The sequence below is a fragment of the Oncorhynchus clarkii genome, chromosome 11 (assembly GCF_045791955.1).
Source record: "Oncorhynchus clarkii lewisi isolate Uvic-CL-2024 chromosome 11, UVic_Ocla_1.0, whole genome shotgun sequence".
In the NCBI taxonomy this organism is placed as follows: Eukaryota; Metazoa; Chordata; class Actinopteri; order Salmoniformes; family Salmonidae; genus Oncorhynchus; species Oncorhynchus clarkii.
Window position 1 is genome coordinate 34,349,767 of NC_092157.1, and position 21,062 is coordinate 34,370,828.

At 42.0% G+C, this 21,062-nt stretch overlaps 1 protein-coding gene across 1 annotated transcript in view; it reads right to left on the reverse strand.

Moving 5' to 3' along the window:
* The window catches only part of LOC139420457 (plexin domain-containing protein 2-like), a 170,560-nt gene that overhangs the window by 24,960 nt on the left and 124,538 nt on the right, over positions 1-21,062 (reverse strand). The window contains exons 8-11 of the mRNA XM_071170623.1: positions 13,415-13,510; positions 12,696-12,777; positions 2,635-2,695; positions 2,154-2,316 (exon numbers count right to left, since the gene is read on the reverse strand). Of these exons, the coding sequence (XP_071026724.1) occupies positions 2,154-2,316; positions 2,635-2,695; positions 12,696-12,777; positions 13,415-13,510 (402 nt within the window). The remainder of the gene's footprint in view (positions 1-2,153; positions 2,317-2,634; positions 2,696-12,695; positions 12,778-13,414; positions 13,511-21,062) is intronic.

Sequence of the window (21,062 nt, forward strand, 5' to 3'; positions counted from 1 at the left end):
AAATAGGTAAAACAAAACGCATCTAGTTTTCTGTCTTTCCAGCTTCAGTCTGAAGTGATTGTGTTTGCTGTAAGAGGGCAAGAGCCTCCATAGCAACCATTTTTTTGCCATAGCAACCTGCAAAGGTCTGTAACTATCAACCAGTGCTGGGGTAGTTTTACTTTACATGGCAGTCAAGATGAATAAAACTAACGACGAGAGAATGCCTAAAATTGTACTTGACAACCAGTTCTGGTAACCTGTTGTATAAAAGCAATAATACACTTGAGTCCATGTGTTATGACATTTTTATAATGGCTGTGGTGTTCTAACCACGTCACAGCCATGATAAAAATGTCCTAACACATGGCCTCATGTAGGGCGATATGGACAAAATATCATATCACAATTCTTTTGACATTTTTGACGGTATTTTATGTTTTTGAATAATACAAGTTCTAAGTTTGCTTTATGAGTAGTTCATGACCCTAGGGTGGCAACATATAAATAATAAGTGATTTCAATCGGGATTTCTGATTGTTTTATACTGTTTCAATCCAATCATGGAAATAGAATGAATTATTCTAATTCTATAATTGCCGTGGGCAGCCCCTTGAATTCATTGTTGTTTGACATGACAACGAATGAATAAGCCAGGGAGGAATTATTGGCAGGGTCAGAACCAAAGTGTTGGTCAGTGTTTCCAGGTGACACTAATTAGACTGTACATTGCATGTTTTCTTACCTCATGCAGCTTCGCCTATTCCTCTCTGTTTTAGAAGATACTGTTGCACAAACAACATGCGTATCTAGGCCTAAACCAGCACAGGTACCAGGCTGTATTAACTAGCTAGCTATGTTTGCGCTGACTCTTAGTACATTTAGCAAGCTAGCTAGCCAGCTAACTAGCGATGGATTAGAATTAGCGACTAACACAATTTATTTTAGCATCAACTTGCTAAGACAAGACAAACTAGCAGACCGTAGTTTGTAGACAGTAAGATACACAAACTAATAGTGTAATTATAGAAACGCTTGTGGAAATCAGCATGTCACCAACATCTTGTTGCATCCATCTGAACATGCAGAGTGAACGGCAAGAAAGTGCCGTCGAGCATCTGCTCTTTCCTTGAGTGACATAGGGCAGGGCTTGGTGTAGTTAGTGGCACACAGCAGGAGGAGAGGGAGAAAGATGACTCAAGTAGCAAATGGAGTAAACTATAAAAACGGACATTGCACGCGCCAGAGTTGCGTATCACATTTAACAAACTAAACATTGAAATACCATTATCAAACATAGAATCACCGCTCAGCACTAGTCTCATGTATTGTTGCTTAATTATATATAAAACCCTCTTAGGCCTCACTCCCCCCCTATCTGAGATACCTACTGCAGCCCTCATCCTCCACATACAACACCTGTTCTGCAAAGTCACATATTGTTAAAGGTCCCCAAAGCACACACGTCCCTGGGTTGCTCCTCTTTTCAGTTCGCTGCAGCTAGTGCCTGGAACAGGCTGTAAAAAACACTCAAACTGGACAGTTTTATCTCAATCTCTTCATTCAAAGACTCAATCATGGACACTCTTACTGACAGTTGTGGTTGCTTTGCGTGATGTATTGTTGTCTCTATCTTCTTGCCCTTTGTGCTGTTGTCTGTGCCCAATAATATTTGTACCATATGTTGTGCTGCTGCCATGTTGTGTTGCTACCATGTTGTTGTCATGTTGGGTTGCTGCCATGTTGTTGTCATATTGTGTTGCTACCATGTTGCTGTCATGTTGTGTTGCTGCCATGCTGTGTTGCTACCATGTTGTTGTCATGTTGTGTTGCTGCCATGCTGTGTTGTCGTCTTCGGTCTATCTTTATTTAGTGTTGTGTCGTCTCTCTTGTTGTGATGTGTGTTTTGTCCTATATTTATATTTTATTTTTTATTTTAAATCCCAGCCCCCATCCCCGCAGGAGGCCTTTTGCCTTTTGGTAGGCCGTCATTGTAAATAAGAATTTGTTCTTAACTGACTTGCCTAGTGAAAGAAAGATTAAATAAAAAAAATAACAAAAACTTGTTTTGTGCCAACTGAGCAAGACACTGTTTTTCTTGACCATGTGACCTGACCAGTACTCAAGACACTGGTTGGAGTTGTCTGCTTTGGGGCATATGTTAGTTGTCTTACCTTCAGTGGGGACGCTGGTTGGGGGTCGGGATGTGGACGAAGAGGCTCCGGCTGTGGTGGTCTCTCCTCGGCTTCTGCTCTGGCCTGTTGTTTTGGCAACTAACGTGGTGATGAAGGGATCGAGTTGTGTGGTGCTGATGATATCACAGCTTTTGTCTTTGGTCTGCAAGACAGCATACAAGAGTCCTCTTTCTCACGTAAGGTAGAAATACTGGTACTTTTCAAATAAGAGAGAGTGAGAGATGGATAAATAGTTAGTTAGTTAGATCGTGAGAGGAGTAACTGAGGCATCCCTTTCCCCCTGCATGTAGCAGACCAGAGCATCCATCAACCTGGCAGCCACACAGAAAAAACATTACAGCAGATGCACACACTCGCACACACGCACGCACACACGCACGCACACATCCCACCATATACCCACTCACTCGCTATTCATAATATAAATCTAGTCATTTCCATCAGCCAGGATGATATTCACCTCATCAGGACAGCTGTTATCAACCCAGTCCTGCCGATGGCGGTCAAACCCACTGGAACACCTGAAACCAGATGAGAGGATATTCTGAAAGAGCTTAGGAACATGAACACTAGACATGCATCACTAAAAAGGATAAACCGCAATCAAAGATGGATTGGATAAATTATACTAACAGATACATCCAGCTCTGTAGACCTGCAGATGTTACATGAAACCAACATAATCCAATCAGACCCCCCACCTTTCTGGGAGTCCAAAATACATTAAGTCCAAAGGGGGAACAGCCCATGATTATTAGAATATGGGTGGGATTTGTGAAGAGGAAGTTCACCGGTTCAAACTGCTCAGAGTACAGGGGTTGGTGGAGGGGGTGAAAGGAAATGGGAAAGGGAAAAGGGGGATGAGGGAGAATAGGTAATGCCTGTGTCACGCCTCCCAACCCGAGGCGACGAATAAACTCTGTGGGCTAGCCTTTGATCAGGGGCAACTGCTCATTCTTCCTCTTGTTCACAGATCATAATGACTAATATCTCCCCCTTCCCTATCACTCTCTTTTCTTCTACTCTCTCTTTCTGTAAGCCCTCTCTGACATTATTTCGATTTTGACACAGAGGGAAAGTTTGTTCTCTCTCTCTCTCTCTCTCCCCCGTCTGATACTCTGAAGTCAGAGAAAGATGTCTGCTCACCCATATCACCAATGGCGGAGGTGGTAAGCCAATTTCATACACCTCACAAAAACCTGCAAGACTACAAACACAATAGCATAAACCCACCAAATCTAATCGACATGGAGCAGTGGCGGCTGGTTGGCGGAGATATCACACGATGGGCTCATAATGGCTGGAATGGAATGGATGGGAAGGTACTTAAGTTTCCATGTGTTTGATACCGTTTCATTTATTACAAATCTCCACCCACAAGCTACAATTGCCAGGCAGGCAGACAGGCCGAGTTATCATCCATCCTTATTCTCATCAGATCCTATAACTCCCATTAGCCCTGCTGGGTGGATATTATTCTGGCAAAGCTCTCCGTGTGGAGGAAGAAGAGGAGTCCATTTCCATCTCTCTCTGGTCTCTAATCAGCCCACGCTCCCCGGATTTCACAGTTTTTGCTGTTAAAATCATCTGTCCAATCAGTCGAGACAGATTCCTCCGGTAAATCCACCACGTTTTCCCTATGTTTTCCTGGGAGAAGCGAAAGGAGAAAGGGAGAGAGTAGGAGACAGGATATCACAACAACACAGGTCCAGCCAGTCCCTCCGGATCCTTTCCCATTTAGGTTTAACCTCAATGCCATCCAGCCTCTGAGACCAACTGCGTCCCAAATGGCAACCCATTCCCCTATGGGTCCTGATCAAAAGTAGGGCACTATATAGGGTTCCATTTGGAATGCATGCAGGCCTTCCTTCCAACATCCACTCAGACGCCACACTGCTAATTATAAATGGGTTGAGATGCCTCATTTGAATAGAAATGTATACATCTGGGAAAGATTTTAGTTTGGTCTTCGTTTTCTCTCCCCTCTTTCACGGTACAGAGGATGCATTTCTATACTGTGTTTAAGAGACTCATTGGTTTCTCTTGAACACTACAAAAATGAATCTTTGGATCAACCCAAAAAAATTGCCTCAACTGGTAACAAGGAAATTAGTTAGATTCTCTCAATTGAAAAATACTACATTTGTTGAAACCAAATACACTAAGGGTACAAACCATTAGGAACACTTCCCTGGTATTGAATTGCACCCCCTTTTGCCCTCAGAACAGCCTCAATTTGTCCGGGCATGGACTCTACAAGGCATCGAAGCGTTCCACGTGGATGCTGGCTCATGTTGACTCCAATGTTTGCCACATTTGTGTCAAATTGGCTGGATGTCCTTTGGGTGGTGGACACTTGCTGTTACACATGGGAAGCGTAAAAAACCCAGCACAATTGCAGTTCTTGACCCAAACTGGTGGGTCTACTACCATACCCTGTTCAAAGACACTTTTGTCTTGCCCTTGGTCTACTACCATACCCTGTTCAAAGACACTTTTGTCTTGCCCTTTCACCCTCTGAATGGAACACATACACAATCCATGTCTCAATTGTCTCAAGGCATAGAAATCCTTCTTTAACCTATCTCCTCCCCTTCATCTACACTGATTGAAGTGGATTTAACAACTGACATCAATAAGGGATCAGAGATTTCACCTAGATTCACCTGGTCAGTCATTCATTGAAAGAGCAGGTGTTCCTAATGTTTTGTACACTCAGTGTATACGATTCAATGCCAAATGTTTTTGATTATTATCAAACCTATATTTCAAATTGGATTCTCTGGGATATGTGGGACGGTAGCATCCCACCTCGCAAACAGCCAGTGAATTTGAAGGGCGCCAAATTCAAAACAACAGAAATCCCATAATAAAACATTCCTCAAACATACAAGTATTATACACCATTTTAAAGATAAACTTAATTTGAAATTGGTGTGTTATGTTCAGAAATGCATTGTCTCAAACAAACATCCGGTGAAAGTGCAGAGAGCCACATCAAATTATATTGATACAAGTGTTTAGCATGGAATTATAGATAAACTTCTCCTTAATGCAACCGCTGTGTCAGATTTCAAAAATGCTTTACGGCGAAAGCACACCTTGCTATTATGTTAGGTCAGCACATAGCCACAGAAAAATATACAGCCATTTTCCAAAAAAGGAGAGGTGTCAGAATAGTCGGATATAGCGTTATAAATATTCACTTACCTTTGATGATCTTGATCAGAATGCATTCTCAGGAATCCCAGTTCCACAATAAATGTTTGTTTTGTTCGATAAAGTCCATAATTTATGTCTAAATACCTCCTTTTGTTTGTGCGTTTAGCCCAGTAATCCAAATTCTCAATGCGTGATCGCTTAGTTCCGACGAAAAGTTAAAAAAGTTATATTACAGTTCGTCGAAACATGTCAAACGATGTGTAGAATCAATCTTTAGGATGTTTTTATCATACATCTTCAATAATGTTTCAACCGGACAATTCCTTTGTCTTTAGAAATTAAAAGGAACGCAGCTCCCTCTCACAGCCATGCACATGATTTAGCTCATGGCATTCTGCCAGACACCTGACTCAAACAGCTCTCATTCGCTCCCCCTTCACAGTAGATGCCTGAAACAAGGTTCTAAAGACTGTTGACATCTAGTGGAAGCTTTAGGAATTGCAATATGACACCATAGACACTGCATATTAGATAGGCAAAGACTTGAAAACCTAAAAAACTCAGATTTCCAACTTCCTGGTTGGATTTTTTCTCAGGTTTTCGCCTGCCATATGAGTTATGTTATACTCACAGACATCATTCAAACAGTTTTAGAAACTTCAGAGTGTTTTCTATCAAAATCTATTATTATCCAAGCTACTCAATACTGCCCCCCAGTCACAGACTGCATTTTTCCATTGAAAATTGAACCTTTTTCAAAATATCGCCCTTTCTTAAACAAAGGTTGTTGAAATTTCAATTTCATCCTCCAGAAAAAAACGAACAAATATTACAACAAATAATACGTTTAAATTCAAATATAGTAATTGATAATAAAAAAAAACATTCTTTATGGAACGTTTCTTCTTTTTTCTTTGTTTGCCCTATCCAAAATTACAACCAACTGATTACGGCATTACAGCAAAAAATGGAGGAGGCAAGTGAAGAAGGTAGAGAACTTGTTTGTCTGGCCTTTTTTAAAATACCCCCCCCCCCCAAAAAAATAATAATAATTATATATACATTTGTTTTACTTGAGAACCAAACTTTGACTGCGGTGCGATACAGGTTGCAAAATAGTTGGGAAAATATTTTCGATATACTGATTCCGTGGCACATGTTTTATGAACTGATACGCAAAACAATGCGTGATTCAAACTTTAAAATAATAAAATAAAATAAATACAAAATACATTTTACAAAATTCTTGCCACACACATAAATGTATGCATATGGGGAATACAACCATCTCAGCTCTGCAGATTTTGCCACGAAGAAACAAAATCACAAGTTCACTTATTTTGGTATTGCCCCTATGTAGCTTGTTTCTGGTCACATGATCAGGAAGGGCTGAAAAATCACAACATTTATCTAAAATGAACCCGACAAATAGAACCGTTGGGAGATTTTGAAAACCATAGACAATCAATCAACAATATATATAATAATTATTTTAGTAAAAATATTTATCTTTAACTTACAATCTGTAGATACTATGCAATTAGACAGGTTCAGAATGTATGTGAAACATCACAGCACATTTGAAGAACATATGGCACATGGAAATCATAAGAGAGCGGTTTACAGAGATACAGTTGTCACGGCTGTGTGGAGACGGACCAAGGAGCAGCGTGCTCTGAGTTTTATTTTCTTGTGAAACTTACAAAACAAAAAGGAAACAAACAACGAACCGTAACATAAGAGGTGCAACAGGCACTTACTCAAAACAAGATCCCACAAAACACAGTGGGGAAATGGCTGCCTAAATATGATCCCCAATCAGAAACAACGATAAACAGCTGCCTCTGATTGGGAACCATACCAGGCCAACATAGAAATAAAACACCTAGATAGGAACACTCCCCCTAGTCACACCCCGACCTAACCAAAATAGAGAATTAAAAGGCTCTCTATGGACAGGGCGTGACAACAGTGCATTCGGAAAGTATTCAGACCCCTTTACTTTTTCCACATTTTGTTACATTGTAGCCGTATTCTAACATATATTACATTGTTTTTTCCTCATTCCTTTAAAGATTAATTGTTTATTTTATTTCACCTATATTTAACCAGGTAGGCCAGTTGAGAACAAGTTCTCATTTACAACTGCGACCTGGCCAAGATAAAGCAATGCAGTGCAACACAAACAACAGAGTTACACATAGGATAAACAAACGTACAGTCAATAACACAATAGAAAAGTCTATATACAGTGTGTGCAAATGCAGTAAGATTAGGGAGGTAAGGCAATAAATAGGCCATAGTGGCGAATAATTACAATTTAGCAATTAAACACTGGAATGGTAGATGTGCAGAAGATGAATGTGCAAGTAGAGATACTGGGGTGCAAAGGAGCAAAAAAATAAATAACAAAATGGAGAGGAGGTAGTTGGTTGGGCAATTTACAGATGGGCTGTGTACAGGTGCAATGATCGGATAGCTGCTCTGACAGCTGATGCTAAAAGTTAGTGAGGGAGATATGACTCCAGCTTCAGTGATTTTGCAATTCATTCCAGCAATTGGCAGCAGGAAGGAAAGGCGGCCAAAGAAGGAGTTGGCTTTGGGGATGACCTGTGAAATATACAGTGGGGCAAAAAAGTATTTAGTCAGCCACCAATTGTGCAAGTTCTCCCACTTAAAAAGATGAGAGAGGCCTGTAATTTTCATCATAGGTACACTTCAAATATGACAGACAAAATGAGAGAAAAAAAATCCAGAAAATCACATTGTAGGATTTTTAATGAATTTATTTGCAAATTATGGTGGAAAATAAGTATTTGGTCAATAACAAAAGTTTATCTCAATACTTTGTTATATACCCTTTGTTGGCAATGACAGAGGTCAAACGTTTTCTGTAAGTCTTCACAAGGTTTTCACACACTGTTGCTGATATTTTGGCCCATTCCTCCATGCAGATCTCCTCTAGAGCAGTGATGTTTTGGGGCTGTTGCTGGGCAACACAGACTTTCAACTCCCTCCAAAGATTTTCTATGGGGTTGAGATCTGGAGACTGGCTAGGCCACTTCAGGACCTTGAAATGCTTCTTACGAAGCCACTCCTTCGTTGCCCGGGCGGTGTGTTTGGGATCATTGTCATGCTGAAAGACCCAGCCACGTTTCATCTTCAATGCCCTTGCTGATGGAAGGAGATTTTCACTCAAAATCTCACGATACATGGCCCCATTCATTCTTTCCTTTACACGGATTAGTCGTCCTGGTCCCTTTGCAGAAAAACCTATGATGAAAATTACAGGCCTCTCATCTTTTTTAGTGGGAGAACTTGCACAATTGGTGGCTGACTAAATACTTTTTTGCCCCACTGTACCTGCTGGAGCGCTTGCTACGGGTGGGTGCTGCTAGGGTGACCAGTGAGCTGAGGTAAGGCATAGTAAAGACTTATAGATGATAGATGATAGAGCTAGTGGGTTTGGCGACAAAAAATGAAGCGAGGGCCAGCCAACGAGAGCATACAGGTCGCAGTGGTGGGTAATATATGGGGCTTTGGTGACAAAAAGGATCGCACTGTGATAGAATACATCCAATTTGCTGAGTAGAGTGTTGGAGGCTATTTTGTAAATTACATTGCTGAAGTCAAGGATCGGTAGGATAGTCAGATTTATGAGGGTATGTTTGGCAGAATGAGGGAAGGATGCTTTACTTTCTAGAAGCCGATTCTAGATCAAATTTTGGATTGGTGATGCTTAATGTAAGTCTGGAAGGATAGTTTACAGTCTAAACAGCCACCTAGGTATTTGTAGTTGTCCACATATTCTAAGTCAGAAGCGTCCAGAGTAGTGCTAGACAGGGGAGCGGGCAGCGATCGGTTGAAGAGCATGCATTTAGTTTTACCTGCATTTAAGAGCAGTTGGAGGCCACCGAAAGAGTGTTGTATGGCATTGAAGCTCGTCTGGAGGTTTGTTAACACAGTGTCCAAAGAAGGGCCAGAAGTATACAGAATGTGGTCGTCTGCATAGAGGTGGATCTGGGTCTAGAGTGTCTCCCCCTTTGAAGAGGGGGATGACCACGGCAGCTTTCCAATCTTTAGGGATCTCAGACGACATGAAAGAGAGGTTGAACAGGCTAGTAATAGGGGTTGCAACAATTGTGGCAAATAATTTAAGAAAAAGAGGGTCCAGATTGTCTAGCCCAGCTGATTTGTAGGAGTCCAGATTTTGCAGCTCTTTCAGAACGTCAGCTACAGTATATCAATAAAATAAAATGCTGAAAAACAAAGTGTATTTTTATCCTCCGAAGAGGTGGAGTGGTGGATGGAGCCCCAAAAATATAAAAAGGAAATACAAAAATAAAATAGAAATTAAGATTTCACTCTGTTTTGGGCCAGTTGCAGCTTAACTAAGTCTTTCTTCGCAGCACTTGACCATATGACTGGACAATATTCAAGATAAGATCAAGCTGAAGGACTTGCATTGTGGAGTGTGTTGTCAAAAACGCAGGGCATCTCTTTATTACAGACAGACCTCTCCCCATCTTTACAACTATCGAATCAATGTGTTTTGACCATGACAATTTACAATCTCAGGTAACACCAAGTAATTTAATCTCCTCAATTTATTCATTTATTTCAATTGACTGATTTCCTCATATGAACTGTAACTCAGTAAAATCTTTGAAATTGTTGCATGTTGCGTTTATATTTTTGTTCAGCATAATTTGTTTACAGAGAAATAGCAGTGTATTTGGTCAAACACAATTTTTTCCAACAGTTTACTAACAGCAAGCTGATACGTCAGCTGTTAGAACCAGTGAAGGCCACTTTACCATTCTTTGGTTAACGGAATGACTTTGGCTTCCCTCCAGGACTGAGGACTAACACTTTCCTCTAGGTTCAGATTAAAGCTTTGACATATAAGAGTGGCTATAAAGTCAGCTACCATCCTCAGAAGCGATAGCAATATTTATTTCACCTCTCCCACACTAACTAAACAAAATTCTAACTCACAATGCTTTTCTGTCATTATTTGTTTTTTTTATGCTCACTGTTCGTTTATTGGCATTTCCTACATAAGTTTGCCCAGTTTGCCAATAAAGTAATCATTCAAATAATTGGCAACAGCAAATGGTTTTGTGACGAATAAGCCATCTGATTAAATGAAAGATGGAGTTGAATTTGTCTTTCTGCCCATAATTTAATTTAAAGTCCTCCAAAAATGTTTTCCATGATTCTTTATATCATTGATCTTTGCTTCGTAATACAGTTTCTTCTTCATTTTGTTGAGTTTAGTCACATAATTTCTCAATTCGCAGGAATGGTGAGACCATCATTACACTCTTGGCACGGCACACAATCTATCTCCCACAAACGATGCAATGTGATTCAATAAAATACAGTGTGGCTACAACTTATTAGAACGCAACAATCTTCGTCTTTGGAGCCTCTTCCACCTTTGATGTGGTGGCAGTCATTTTGATATTACTGTAAACAAATCCCGCACCGACCGCCTCTTCTCACCAAATTAGCGCTCAGCAATATGGGCAACCACAGCCAGACGCTGGTCCATAGCGATGCCTTGCATGCTGTATTAGCTCCAACACGCCTTTTATTGTCCAACCCAGTCCAGCACTCAGCTTGCATACATCAGAGGCAGCAACAAGCTGATTTAGCCTGAAACCCAATGGGGGAGAAAACACCCAGCATTCACCGTTCCAGAGAGTGGGGGAGCGAGAGGGGAGAGAATCAGAAAGGCAGATAAAAAAGAAAGAGTAAAGCCAGGGAGAGGGAGATATAGTTCATTACAGCCGTTCTCTAAAATCATAGGTGTCTCTCTTTCATTAACCCGCGGCCCAACAATGCTGCAACGCATTTAAATTGGCTTGTTTAAACTGTGCATTCGTTTGCCTTTCCGTATGAAGTTTTTTGTTGAGGGATACAAAGGATGGAGCGAGCCCCAATCGTGTGATGCAGCACGCGCCCATTTCTATCTCATTAAAAGGCAGCATAATTTGGCCATTATAATTCAGGTGTAGATTGTCTCCGCAGCTCTGCGGGATACAGAATACATGTAGATTGGCAATTGTGGTCCTGTATGGCTCAATTGGTAGAGCATTTCGCTCACAGTGCCAGGATTATGGGTTTGATTCCCAGGGCCACCAGTAAGTAAAATGTATACACACATGACTGTATTATTAGTAGTAGTATAGTTTGATGGAGAGAGGAGACAGAGGAAAAGGCTAAACCCTGACCTTTTGGCACCTCATAAATTCCCAGAGGCCCTTGTAGGGATAAATGATATGTTTAAAATAACTGTGGGGTCATTCAATAATGGGTGCATAAGCCACTTAAAGCCTTCTTCACAAATGGCACCCTTTTTTACAAAAGTAGCGCACTATGTGGGGAATAGGAAGTGGCCAAAGTGTAGAGACATACAGTATGAGAAGGGGAGTAATAGTAGTCCAACTGAGCACATCATTTCCGCTAACTCCGCAGACATTTTCCAAGAACTGAGGCCCAGAACTGTTCAGTGCACTTGATAACTAATGGCTTGTAACTTGGATCAAACACTGAAACAACGCCCCCACAACACTCCCACAATGCTGTCCAAACTTACATCGTTCACATCACACAAGGCAGGAAATACACCATTTCTGCAATAACATTTTACACGGTCTCCAATATTAAACTTTTTGTGCGAGGGTGTGAAAGAGAAAGACAAATGGTTGATGGGAAGGGGGAAGAGAAGGGAGAGAGGGGGGGGCGGGGGGGGGGGGGGGGGACAGAGTAGGTGTGAGAGAGCGGATGTCTAGGTCGCAAAAACAAGAATAATGGGTGGAATATCATGCTTTTCTCTCTCTCTGCTAATCCAACCTGCCTTTCCTTTGCACATCATCAGGAAGAGAAACCAACAGAGCATCACCAGGACTCACTGACTTTGTCCCAACTGGCACGCGATTCCCTTTCTGGTGTACTATATTTATGACCAGGGATTATTGTCGAAAGTAGCACGCTATATAGAGAATAGGTTGCCATTCCGGATGCCTTAATTGAGCTCAGAGGGAATAGTCCACTGGAAGGGAAGGGTCAGACTCCATTTGATAGCCAGATGCGATACATACACCTCACACTCAGTAGCTAGCTAACATGTCAGGGGTACTGAGTGACGAGAGGTAATAGCAACATTGGAAGGAGGGAGAGGGAGGACAGAGGGACTGAGCGCGCGACGGAGAATGAGGGGAAGATAAACAGAAAGATTTAGTGTTGGCCCGTGTCCCAAATGGCCCTGGTCAAAAGTAGCGCGTCACATAGGTAGTAGGGCGCCATTTGAGAGGGAGACAAAGACAAGAGGGGTATAGAGGGGTGTCTGACCTGCGAAGGAGGTGGCACCAGCTGCAGTTGAAGTTGATCTGGGAGGAGATGCAGCTGTCACAGCTGGTGAACTGGAGACACGCTAGGGAGGGAAAACGACACACACACACACACACACACACACGTTACAACACACACGTTGCAACACACCTGTTGTACACAACACACACATCACAACACACATATGTTACAACACACATATGTTACAACACACCCATGTCTGCTGACTCACAACACTGGTCCAGAGCTCTTAACAAGTAAAAATTCAACTTAGAATGTTGTATTTGATGATACAAAACCGGGGCCAAATTGCTGATCCAGGATCAGGTCTCCCTTGTCCATGTTATCTTGTGCATTGTGATCTAAAAGGCTAAACAACTGACGTGAAATTAGAAAACCAACTCTGAGACGCCTGATACATATGGGCCCAGAGCTGAACAAGTCAAAACCAACATAGAAATCCATATGTGGATAATTAGAAAGTTGTAGTTTGCTAATGCAAACAGATCATTCTCAAAAGAGAGGAGTTTGACACACAGGTGTCCCTGAAATGATGGGATACAGTCGGAGGAAAAATCTATTAGGCAGACATTGAACAGACCCCTCTATTTCACCTATGACAAGGTCTAGAATCTAGACTAGTTCATGGGGGCCTACTTGTGTTGTCATTATCATATATCATATCGTGAGCCATGTCTATTGAGAGGAATCCATCTTACTCGGTAGAGGCATCATCTCCACTGCTGTAGAGTTGGTGATTTTGGTCTTTGTCAGCTCCACACGATGGTACTCATAGATCGTTCTCCGACGAACATCTGGATGTGGTGAGGGAGAGAGGGAGGGAAGGAAGTAGAGAGAGAGAGAGAGAGAGAGAGATATATATATATAGAGAGAGAGAGAGAGAGAGAGAGAGAGAGAGAAAAAAGAGAGAGAGAGCGAGAAAACACCTGTCACAAATCTTCCTCAGAGAGCTGAAACTAGGACAAATTGTCCCCAAAGAAGGGAGTGAGAGAGCGAGTGAAAAATAAGAAGAGAACAGAGAGGCGGAATCAGGCCATAAGGGAAGAGAGCTACCACAGCATTTATTTATTATTTATTTTTCCCTCTCTCGGTTTGTGTCCAACAGAGAGCCTGCCACTTGGCAATTGGGTGGGAAGCAATGTCCCACTAGAGCTGATATCAATCAGAGTCCCTGTTGAAAGCCCCCAGTTCCTCTAGGCAACTTCCCAAATGGCACACTATTCCCTATATAGTGCACTACTTTTGACCATGGCCCACTGTGGTCAAAAGTAGTGCACTATGGAGAGAATAGGGTGCTATTTGGGGTGCAGGCCAGTGACTAGAGTCATCTGCAGAAGGAGACACCAGGCAAGGTAAGCGGAAGAACAGCAGTCCCTCCCTGGACCCTATAACTCAATGCTTTTTCAATCCCACTGTAAAATGGCCCACTTGGTTTTGCAGTACACTATGCATAGGGAGAAAGGCTCAAAGTATTATATATTAATGTAAAGGCGTACTGTAGCTCTACCATTGTAATCTCATAAATGTAACAGATTTGCTAGTTTATACCTTAATTCTAGTAATTTATCTGGTGTGGCTAAATCAATGTTAAGTGACTGAAATTCCTGGAATACAATGGGACGTTTATACAGTAAATCAGTGAGAATAATTATTTTATAAAGCCACATGACATTGTTCGATATATTACACATTCTATAATACACACATTTTCATGAGCAACGAGCTGGAAAATGTCAATTCAATACACAGCGCCGTGGCTGTGGAACATATACAACAATGAGTTTGACTCCTAGCGACCCCCATTCATCATATGCACTTACTGTATACACACTTACATCAATGACCAATATGAAATGGACACATTTTGCCTGCTTGGATTAGTTTTGATCTAAGAGGAAAGCCATGTATCCTTTTGTGTGCATTAAGATACTGCCAATGTAATGTTAAAACCACTAAATCCCCTATTCTATTCTGTCTGTCTTATGATGTTATCCATCTGCAGATGCAGAAACCTGTAGGAAACGTTGTGTTGAAATACTTGTTTCTTAAAGTTCTCTGAACAATTCGAGAACAATCCCAATGTCAAACAATTTGGATTCTTTTTTTCAACTTTTACGAAACGTTCTGGTAACTTCATATGACTGCAGGGGCAGTATTGAGTAGCTTGGATGAAAAGGTGACCATTGTAAACGGCCAGCTCCTCAGTCTCAGTTGCTAACATATGCATATTATTAGTAGTATTGGATAGAAAACACTCTAAAGTTTCCAAAACTGTCCAAATGTTGTCTGTGAGTATAGCAGAACTGATATTGCAGGCGAAACCCTGAGGAAAATCTAAACAGGAAGTGGTTTCTATTTTGAAAACTCCATGTTCCATAGCCTCCCCTTGCTGGATTTAAAGGGATATGAACCAGATTCCTTTTCCTATCGCTTCCTCAAGGTGTCAACAGTCTTCAGACATAGTTTCAGGCTTTTATTTTGAAAAATGAGCCAGAACGATAACATCGCGTCAAGTGGTCACATGAGTTTTGCTTGCGCAACAGAATTTGGACAGCCATTGTTTTCCCCTCTCCTACTGTGAAAGACATTTGCGGTTGATATATTATCGATTATATATTTTAAAAACAACCTGAGGATTGATTATTAAAAAACGTTTGACATGTTTCTGTGGACATAATGGAAACTATTTGGAATTTTTGTCTGCGTTGTCGTGACCGCTCTTTCTTGTGGATTTCTGAACATAACGCAACAAACAAACTGAGGTATTTTGGATATAAAAATCATCTTTATGGAACAAACGGAACATTTGTTGTGTAACTGGGAGTCTCGTGAGTGAAAACATCCGAAGATCATCAAAGGTAACGATTCATTTGATTGCTTTTCTGATTTTCGTGACCGAGCTACCTGAAGCTAAGTGTACTTAATGTTTTATTGTGCGATCGATAGACTTACACAAACGCTTGGATTGCTTTCCCTGTAAAGCATAATTTCAAAATCTGACACGACAGGTAGATTAACAAAAGGCTAAGCTGTGTTTTCCTATATTGCACTTGTGATTTCATGAATATAAATATTTATAGTAATATTTATTGTATGTTGCGCTATGCTATTCAGCGGGTGTTGATGACACTTATCCCGATAGGGGGATTGCAGCCATAACAGGTTAAAGTAATGAAATACTACAAAAAGTATGTTTTTTTTTGTTAAATTTCATCACACCAGCCTTCGCTTTGGCTCCCCCTCCTGTCTAGCTCAGGTGTTTGGAGTTGCCGGCCTTCTAGCTGCTGCCGAACCTACTGCTGGCGAACGTCCTTCACTCATCAACCCCGGACTTGCCTCGTCATCATTACACACACCTGGTTCCAATCCCCACTCTATCACTGTATTTTTACTCCCTCTACCATTTGTCTTTGTCGGTCATTGTAAATGTTACTTGTTTTCCTGAGAGGAATCTCTCCTACTATTTCCTGAGTACTTTATATTTTTCACTTTGGGTTCGCCCTGTGCCTTTTTGTTTATGAAGATATATTTTGAGCACGACAACATTTGGGTTTTGTCCCACTTTGATCTATAGTGCTTACTAGGAAGATTGCGCCGGAGGAGATTGCCCACTTGGGTTAACCAACCGTGCTATTTAAAAAAAAAAAAAAACGCATTGTTTGTACCTTATTTTGTACATAATGTTGCTGCTACCGGACATAAGAACAGCGATTACCCACCTTGAATTGCACAAATCATTTTTCTACAATGAGTCAGACAGGAAGGATATACTCCAAACACCCGAACAGGGCCTCATCTCCGTCATTTGCTGAAGAAAGAAACTGAGATTTCGCAAAAAGAGATCGGGGTGCCTTGTGTGGATCAGGTGACGAGTGACTAATCAGCCTTTCACATCCGTACTGCAAGCTAACGTTCAATCGCGGGAAAATAAACGGGACGAACTAAAAACACATTCTACCAACGAGACATTAAAAACTGTAATATTTATGTTTCACCGAGTCGTGGCTGAACGACGACATTAATAACATACAGCTGGCAGGTTATACACTATCGGCAGGATAGAACAGCAGCCTCTGGTAAGACACGGGGGCCTATGCATATTTATAAACAACAGCTGGTGCACAATATCTAAGGAAGTCTTGAGGTTTTGCTCACCTGAGGTAGAGTATCTCATGATAAGCTGTAGACCACACTATCTACCTAGAGAGTTTTCATCTGTATTATACGTAGCTGTCTACATACCACCACAGACCGATGCCAGCACTAAAACCACTATTCAGCACAAAATGCCAGCACTAAAACCACTATTCAATGAACTGTATACCGCCATAAGCAAACAGGAAAATGCTTATCCAGAGGCGGCGCTCCTAGTAGCCAGGGACTTTTAATGCAGGGAAACTTAAATCAGTTGAACCTAATTTCTATCAGCATGTGCAACCAGAGGGGGAAAAAAACTCTAGACCAAATCTGATCATAATTCTATCCTCCTGAAATTAAAGCAGGAAGCACCAGTGACTCGGTCAATAATCAGTGGTCAGATGAAGCAGATGCTAAACTACAGGACTGTTTTGCTAGCACAGACTGGAATATGTTCCGGGATTCTTTCGATGGCATTGAGGAGTACACCACATCAGTCACTGGATTCATCAATAAGTGCATTGATGATGTCATCCTCACAGTGACTGTACGTACATACCCCAACCAGAAGCCATGGATTACAGGCAACATTCGCACTGAGCTAAAGGGTAGAGCTGACACTTTCAAGGAGCGGGACTCCTGACCCGGAAGCTTATAAGAAATCCAACTATGCTCTCCGACGAACCATCAAACAGGACTAAGATCGAATCGTACTACACCGGCTCCGACGCTCATTGGATGTTGCAGGGCTTGCAGACTATTACAGACTACAAAGGGAAGCACAGCCAAGAGCTGCTCAGTGATACGAGCCACCCAGACGAGCTAAATAACTCCTATGCTCGCTTCGAGGCAAGTAACACTAAAACATGCATGAGAGCATCAGATGTTCCGGACGACTGTGTGATCACACTCTCTGCTACCGATGTGAGTAAGACCTTTAAACAGGTCAACATTCACAAGGCCGCTGGGCCAGATGGATTACCAGCATGTGTACTCCGAGCATGCGCTGACCAACTGGCAAGTGTCTCACTGACATTTTCAACCTCTCCCTGTCTGAGTCTGTAATTCCAACATGTTTCAAGCAGACCACCATAGTCCTTGTGCCCAAGAACACTAAGGTAACCTGCCTAAATGACTACCGACCTGTAGCACTCACGTCTGCAGCCATGAAATTCTTTGAAAGGCTGGTCATGGCTCACATCAACACCATTATCCCAGAAACCCTAGACCCACTCCAATTTACATACCACCCCAACAGATCCACAGATGACACAATCTCTATTGTACTCCACTTTGCCCTTTCACACCTGGACAGCGAGTAGTGCTTACGGCCCAGTACATCACCGGGGCCAAGCTTCCTGACATCCAGGACCTCTATACCAGTCGGTGTCAGAGGAAGGCCCTAAAAATTGTCAAAGACTCCAGCCACCTTAGTCATAGACTGTTCCCTCTGCTACCGCACGTTAAGCGGTACCGGAGCGCCAAGTCTAGGTCTAAAAGGCTTCTAAACAGCTTTTACCCCAAGCCATCAGACTCCTGAACATCTAATCAAACGGCTACGCAGACTATTTGCAATGCATTATATAGGGAATAAGGTGCCATTTGAGACATTCCAGGAATATTCATTGTTCTAATATAGGTGAGAATACAGAATTATAGAGACATTATGCCTTATTACAATGTGTGAAAAACAGTCAGTGTGTGTGTTTCTTGCTTTGTTTCGGCACCAAAAACATCTGACCAATGCAAGGTACCGTACAGTAAGTCTAGCTAGCTACTGTATCAGCTGTCTTTACCCTGAATACCACCCCTCTCCTTGCCTTCCCTATGGCTGGCTTCCTCTGGCCCCAGGCAGTGGGCTTATAAAGTGTGTAATGATAGCATGGATGGGCCAGAGGAGAGGGGAGGTCTCTCACTGTCTGCCTGCCTGGGAATGCTCCTCTGTGGGCAGGCTGTCTAGACTCTGTGGCCTGGCTCGGTTTTCCTCCAGGCGATGGGAAGAGGTTATATTGCCCCTAGACGCTGATCTTGGATTTCCCTCAAACAGTTAAGGATTAGGATTGGGGGAGGGAAAACTGATCTTAGATCTGCAAATTGGGAAAACCTCACCCCATAGCCTGGGAGGGAGGAAGCTTTAATTTACAGCAAATACAGGCCGTCTCAGCCTGAGCATCATCAAGCGGTAATGAAGATTTAGCTGCTCCGATACATCAAACAAAAGGAGCTTTGCAGAAGTGTAACATCAATTATGAACACAAAGATCAATTAGGCCATAATCTAATTAAAAGCACAGACAAAATAATGCACTGGCCCAGTCAATATCTCACCAGATGGAAAATACAATGGATAATAGGCTACTGGTCTGGTACACACCTACACTCTTAGAAAAAAAGGGTTCTTTAGCTGTCCCTATATGAGAACCCTTTTTGGTTCCATGTAGAACCCTCTGTGGAAAGGGTTCTACATTGAACTCAAAAGGGTGCTACCTAGAACCAAAAGGCTTCTACTTGATACCAAAAGGGTTCTCTTATGGGGACAGCCAAAGAACCCTTTTGGGTTCTAGATAGCACATTTTCTTCTAAGAAGACTCCTTTATGACAATGATCTATTATGAAAATCTGAGTACCAGACCAGGAAATGATTTCTTATTAATTCACCCTTGCAAGTTGGATGAGAATCAATGGAAATGTGACATGGAGACCTTGTGCAATGAGTTAAAAACCACTGAGGAGATGAGGTAATCTAAATTCAGAATAGTGCTTTATTGCCAGAGCCTGTGTGCCTATAGGAACAATGGAGTCCAAAACTGCCGGGGGGAAGAAAATAATCGATGCGCAGGTAGATTTTCATTACACATACTGTTCCAACAGCACAGTGATAATAATAATTACTGTCTGGAACAGAATAGCACATAGGACCCTGACAGTGAGGTTAGTTCCCTATTCTTTTCCTACTCACTCAGCCAATAGAAAAGCTACAGTTCCGTGCCAGTGTATTTCCTGCCATCAACATAACAATCATGCAGCTTTCATTTCACCGTCTCATTAATTCAGAATCCTCGCTACCACACGGCAAGATCTCTAGCTTTGAGCAGATTACCTCCCATATCTGTTTCCTGAAATCTACGTAATCACCCCAAAATACAATACAAATACAGACATTGGACATGGAAATTCAGCAATATCATAAAATGAATGGATATGATGAAAACGCAAGGACCTCTATCTGAGCTCTGACTGTATAATAATGAGGTGAGCAAATTGTGGGCCAGCTATTGTACCACAGCTTCCGCAGTGAATTAGCAAAGGAAAACACAGTCTGATAAGACTTAAGAGTGCACGTCAGTAGGCAGACAGGTATTAAAATGACTGAGGCACTTCTGGTTTTGATAACCTCATCAGAATAATGCGTGAGGGTGACTGGGAATTCTGGCTGTCCGTGCATCTGGCTGCCCAGCCCGGGGGTGGCTAAATAAAAGCCTAGCACCTGACCTGCTAAATATCTTGTCTGTACAAGCATATCTTCCCCCTGCTACCGCCAGTGCAGCACAGGCCAGGCCCAAACGCCATGGCCTGGAGATAGCTAGCTAGCAGCATAGAATATTACATTTCACAACTTGAGCGTGGCTTAAGGAGAGGGTTAGAGGGATCCTCTCCGGCTGCACTAGCTGTGTGTGCTCAGACCAATATTGTCATGCCCTGATCTTGGTATTCTTTGTTTTCTTTATTATTTTGGTTAGGTCAGGGTGTGACATGGGTGATTATATGTGTTTTCCCTGTCTAGGGCTTTTGTATGTTGATGGGGTTGGTACCAGTCTAGGGGTTTTGTATGTCTATGGTTGCCTAGATTGGTTCTCAATTAGAGGCAGCTGTTTATTGTTGTCTCTGATTGGGAACCATATCTAGGCAGCCATATTCCTTGAGTATTTTGTGGGTGATTATCTATGTCTATGGATGTTGCACTCTGTGTTGATAGCGGTCATGTTAATTTTGTTTGTTTCGTGTACTTTGTGTTATTTCGTTTTACATTAAAAGAATGTATTCACATCATGCTGCGCTTTGGTCCTCCGATCCTTACTACTTCTCCTCGTCAGAGGAGGAGGAAGAAGAGTGTGACAAATATGCGTTAATTGTCAGCAGAAACACTTATTGACTCGCATGAGTTCCCCCTCAACACTGATTACTCAGCCCTCCAGCTGCCTGGGCTCTT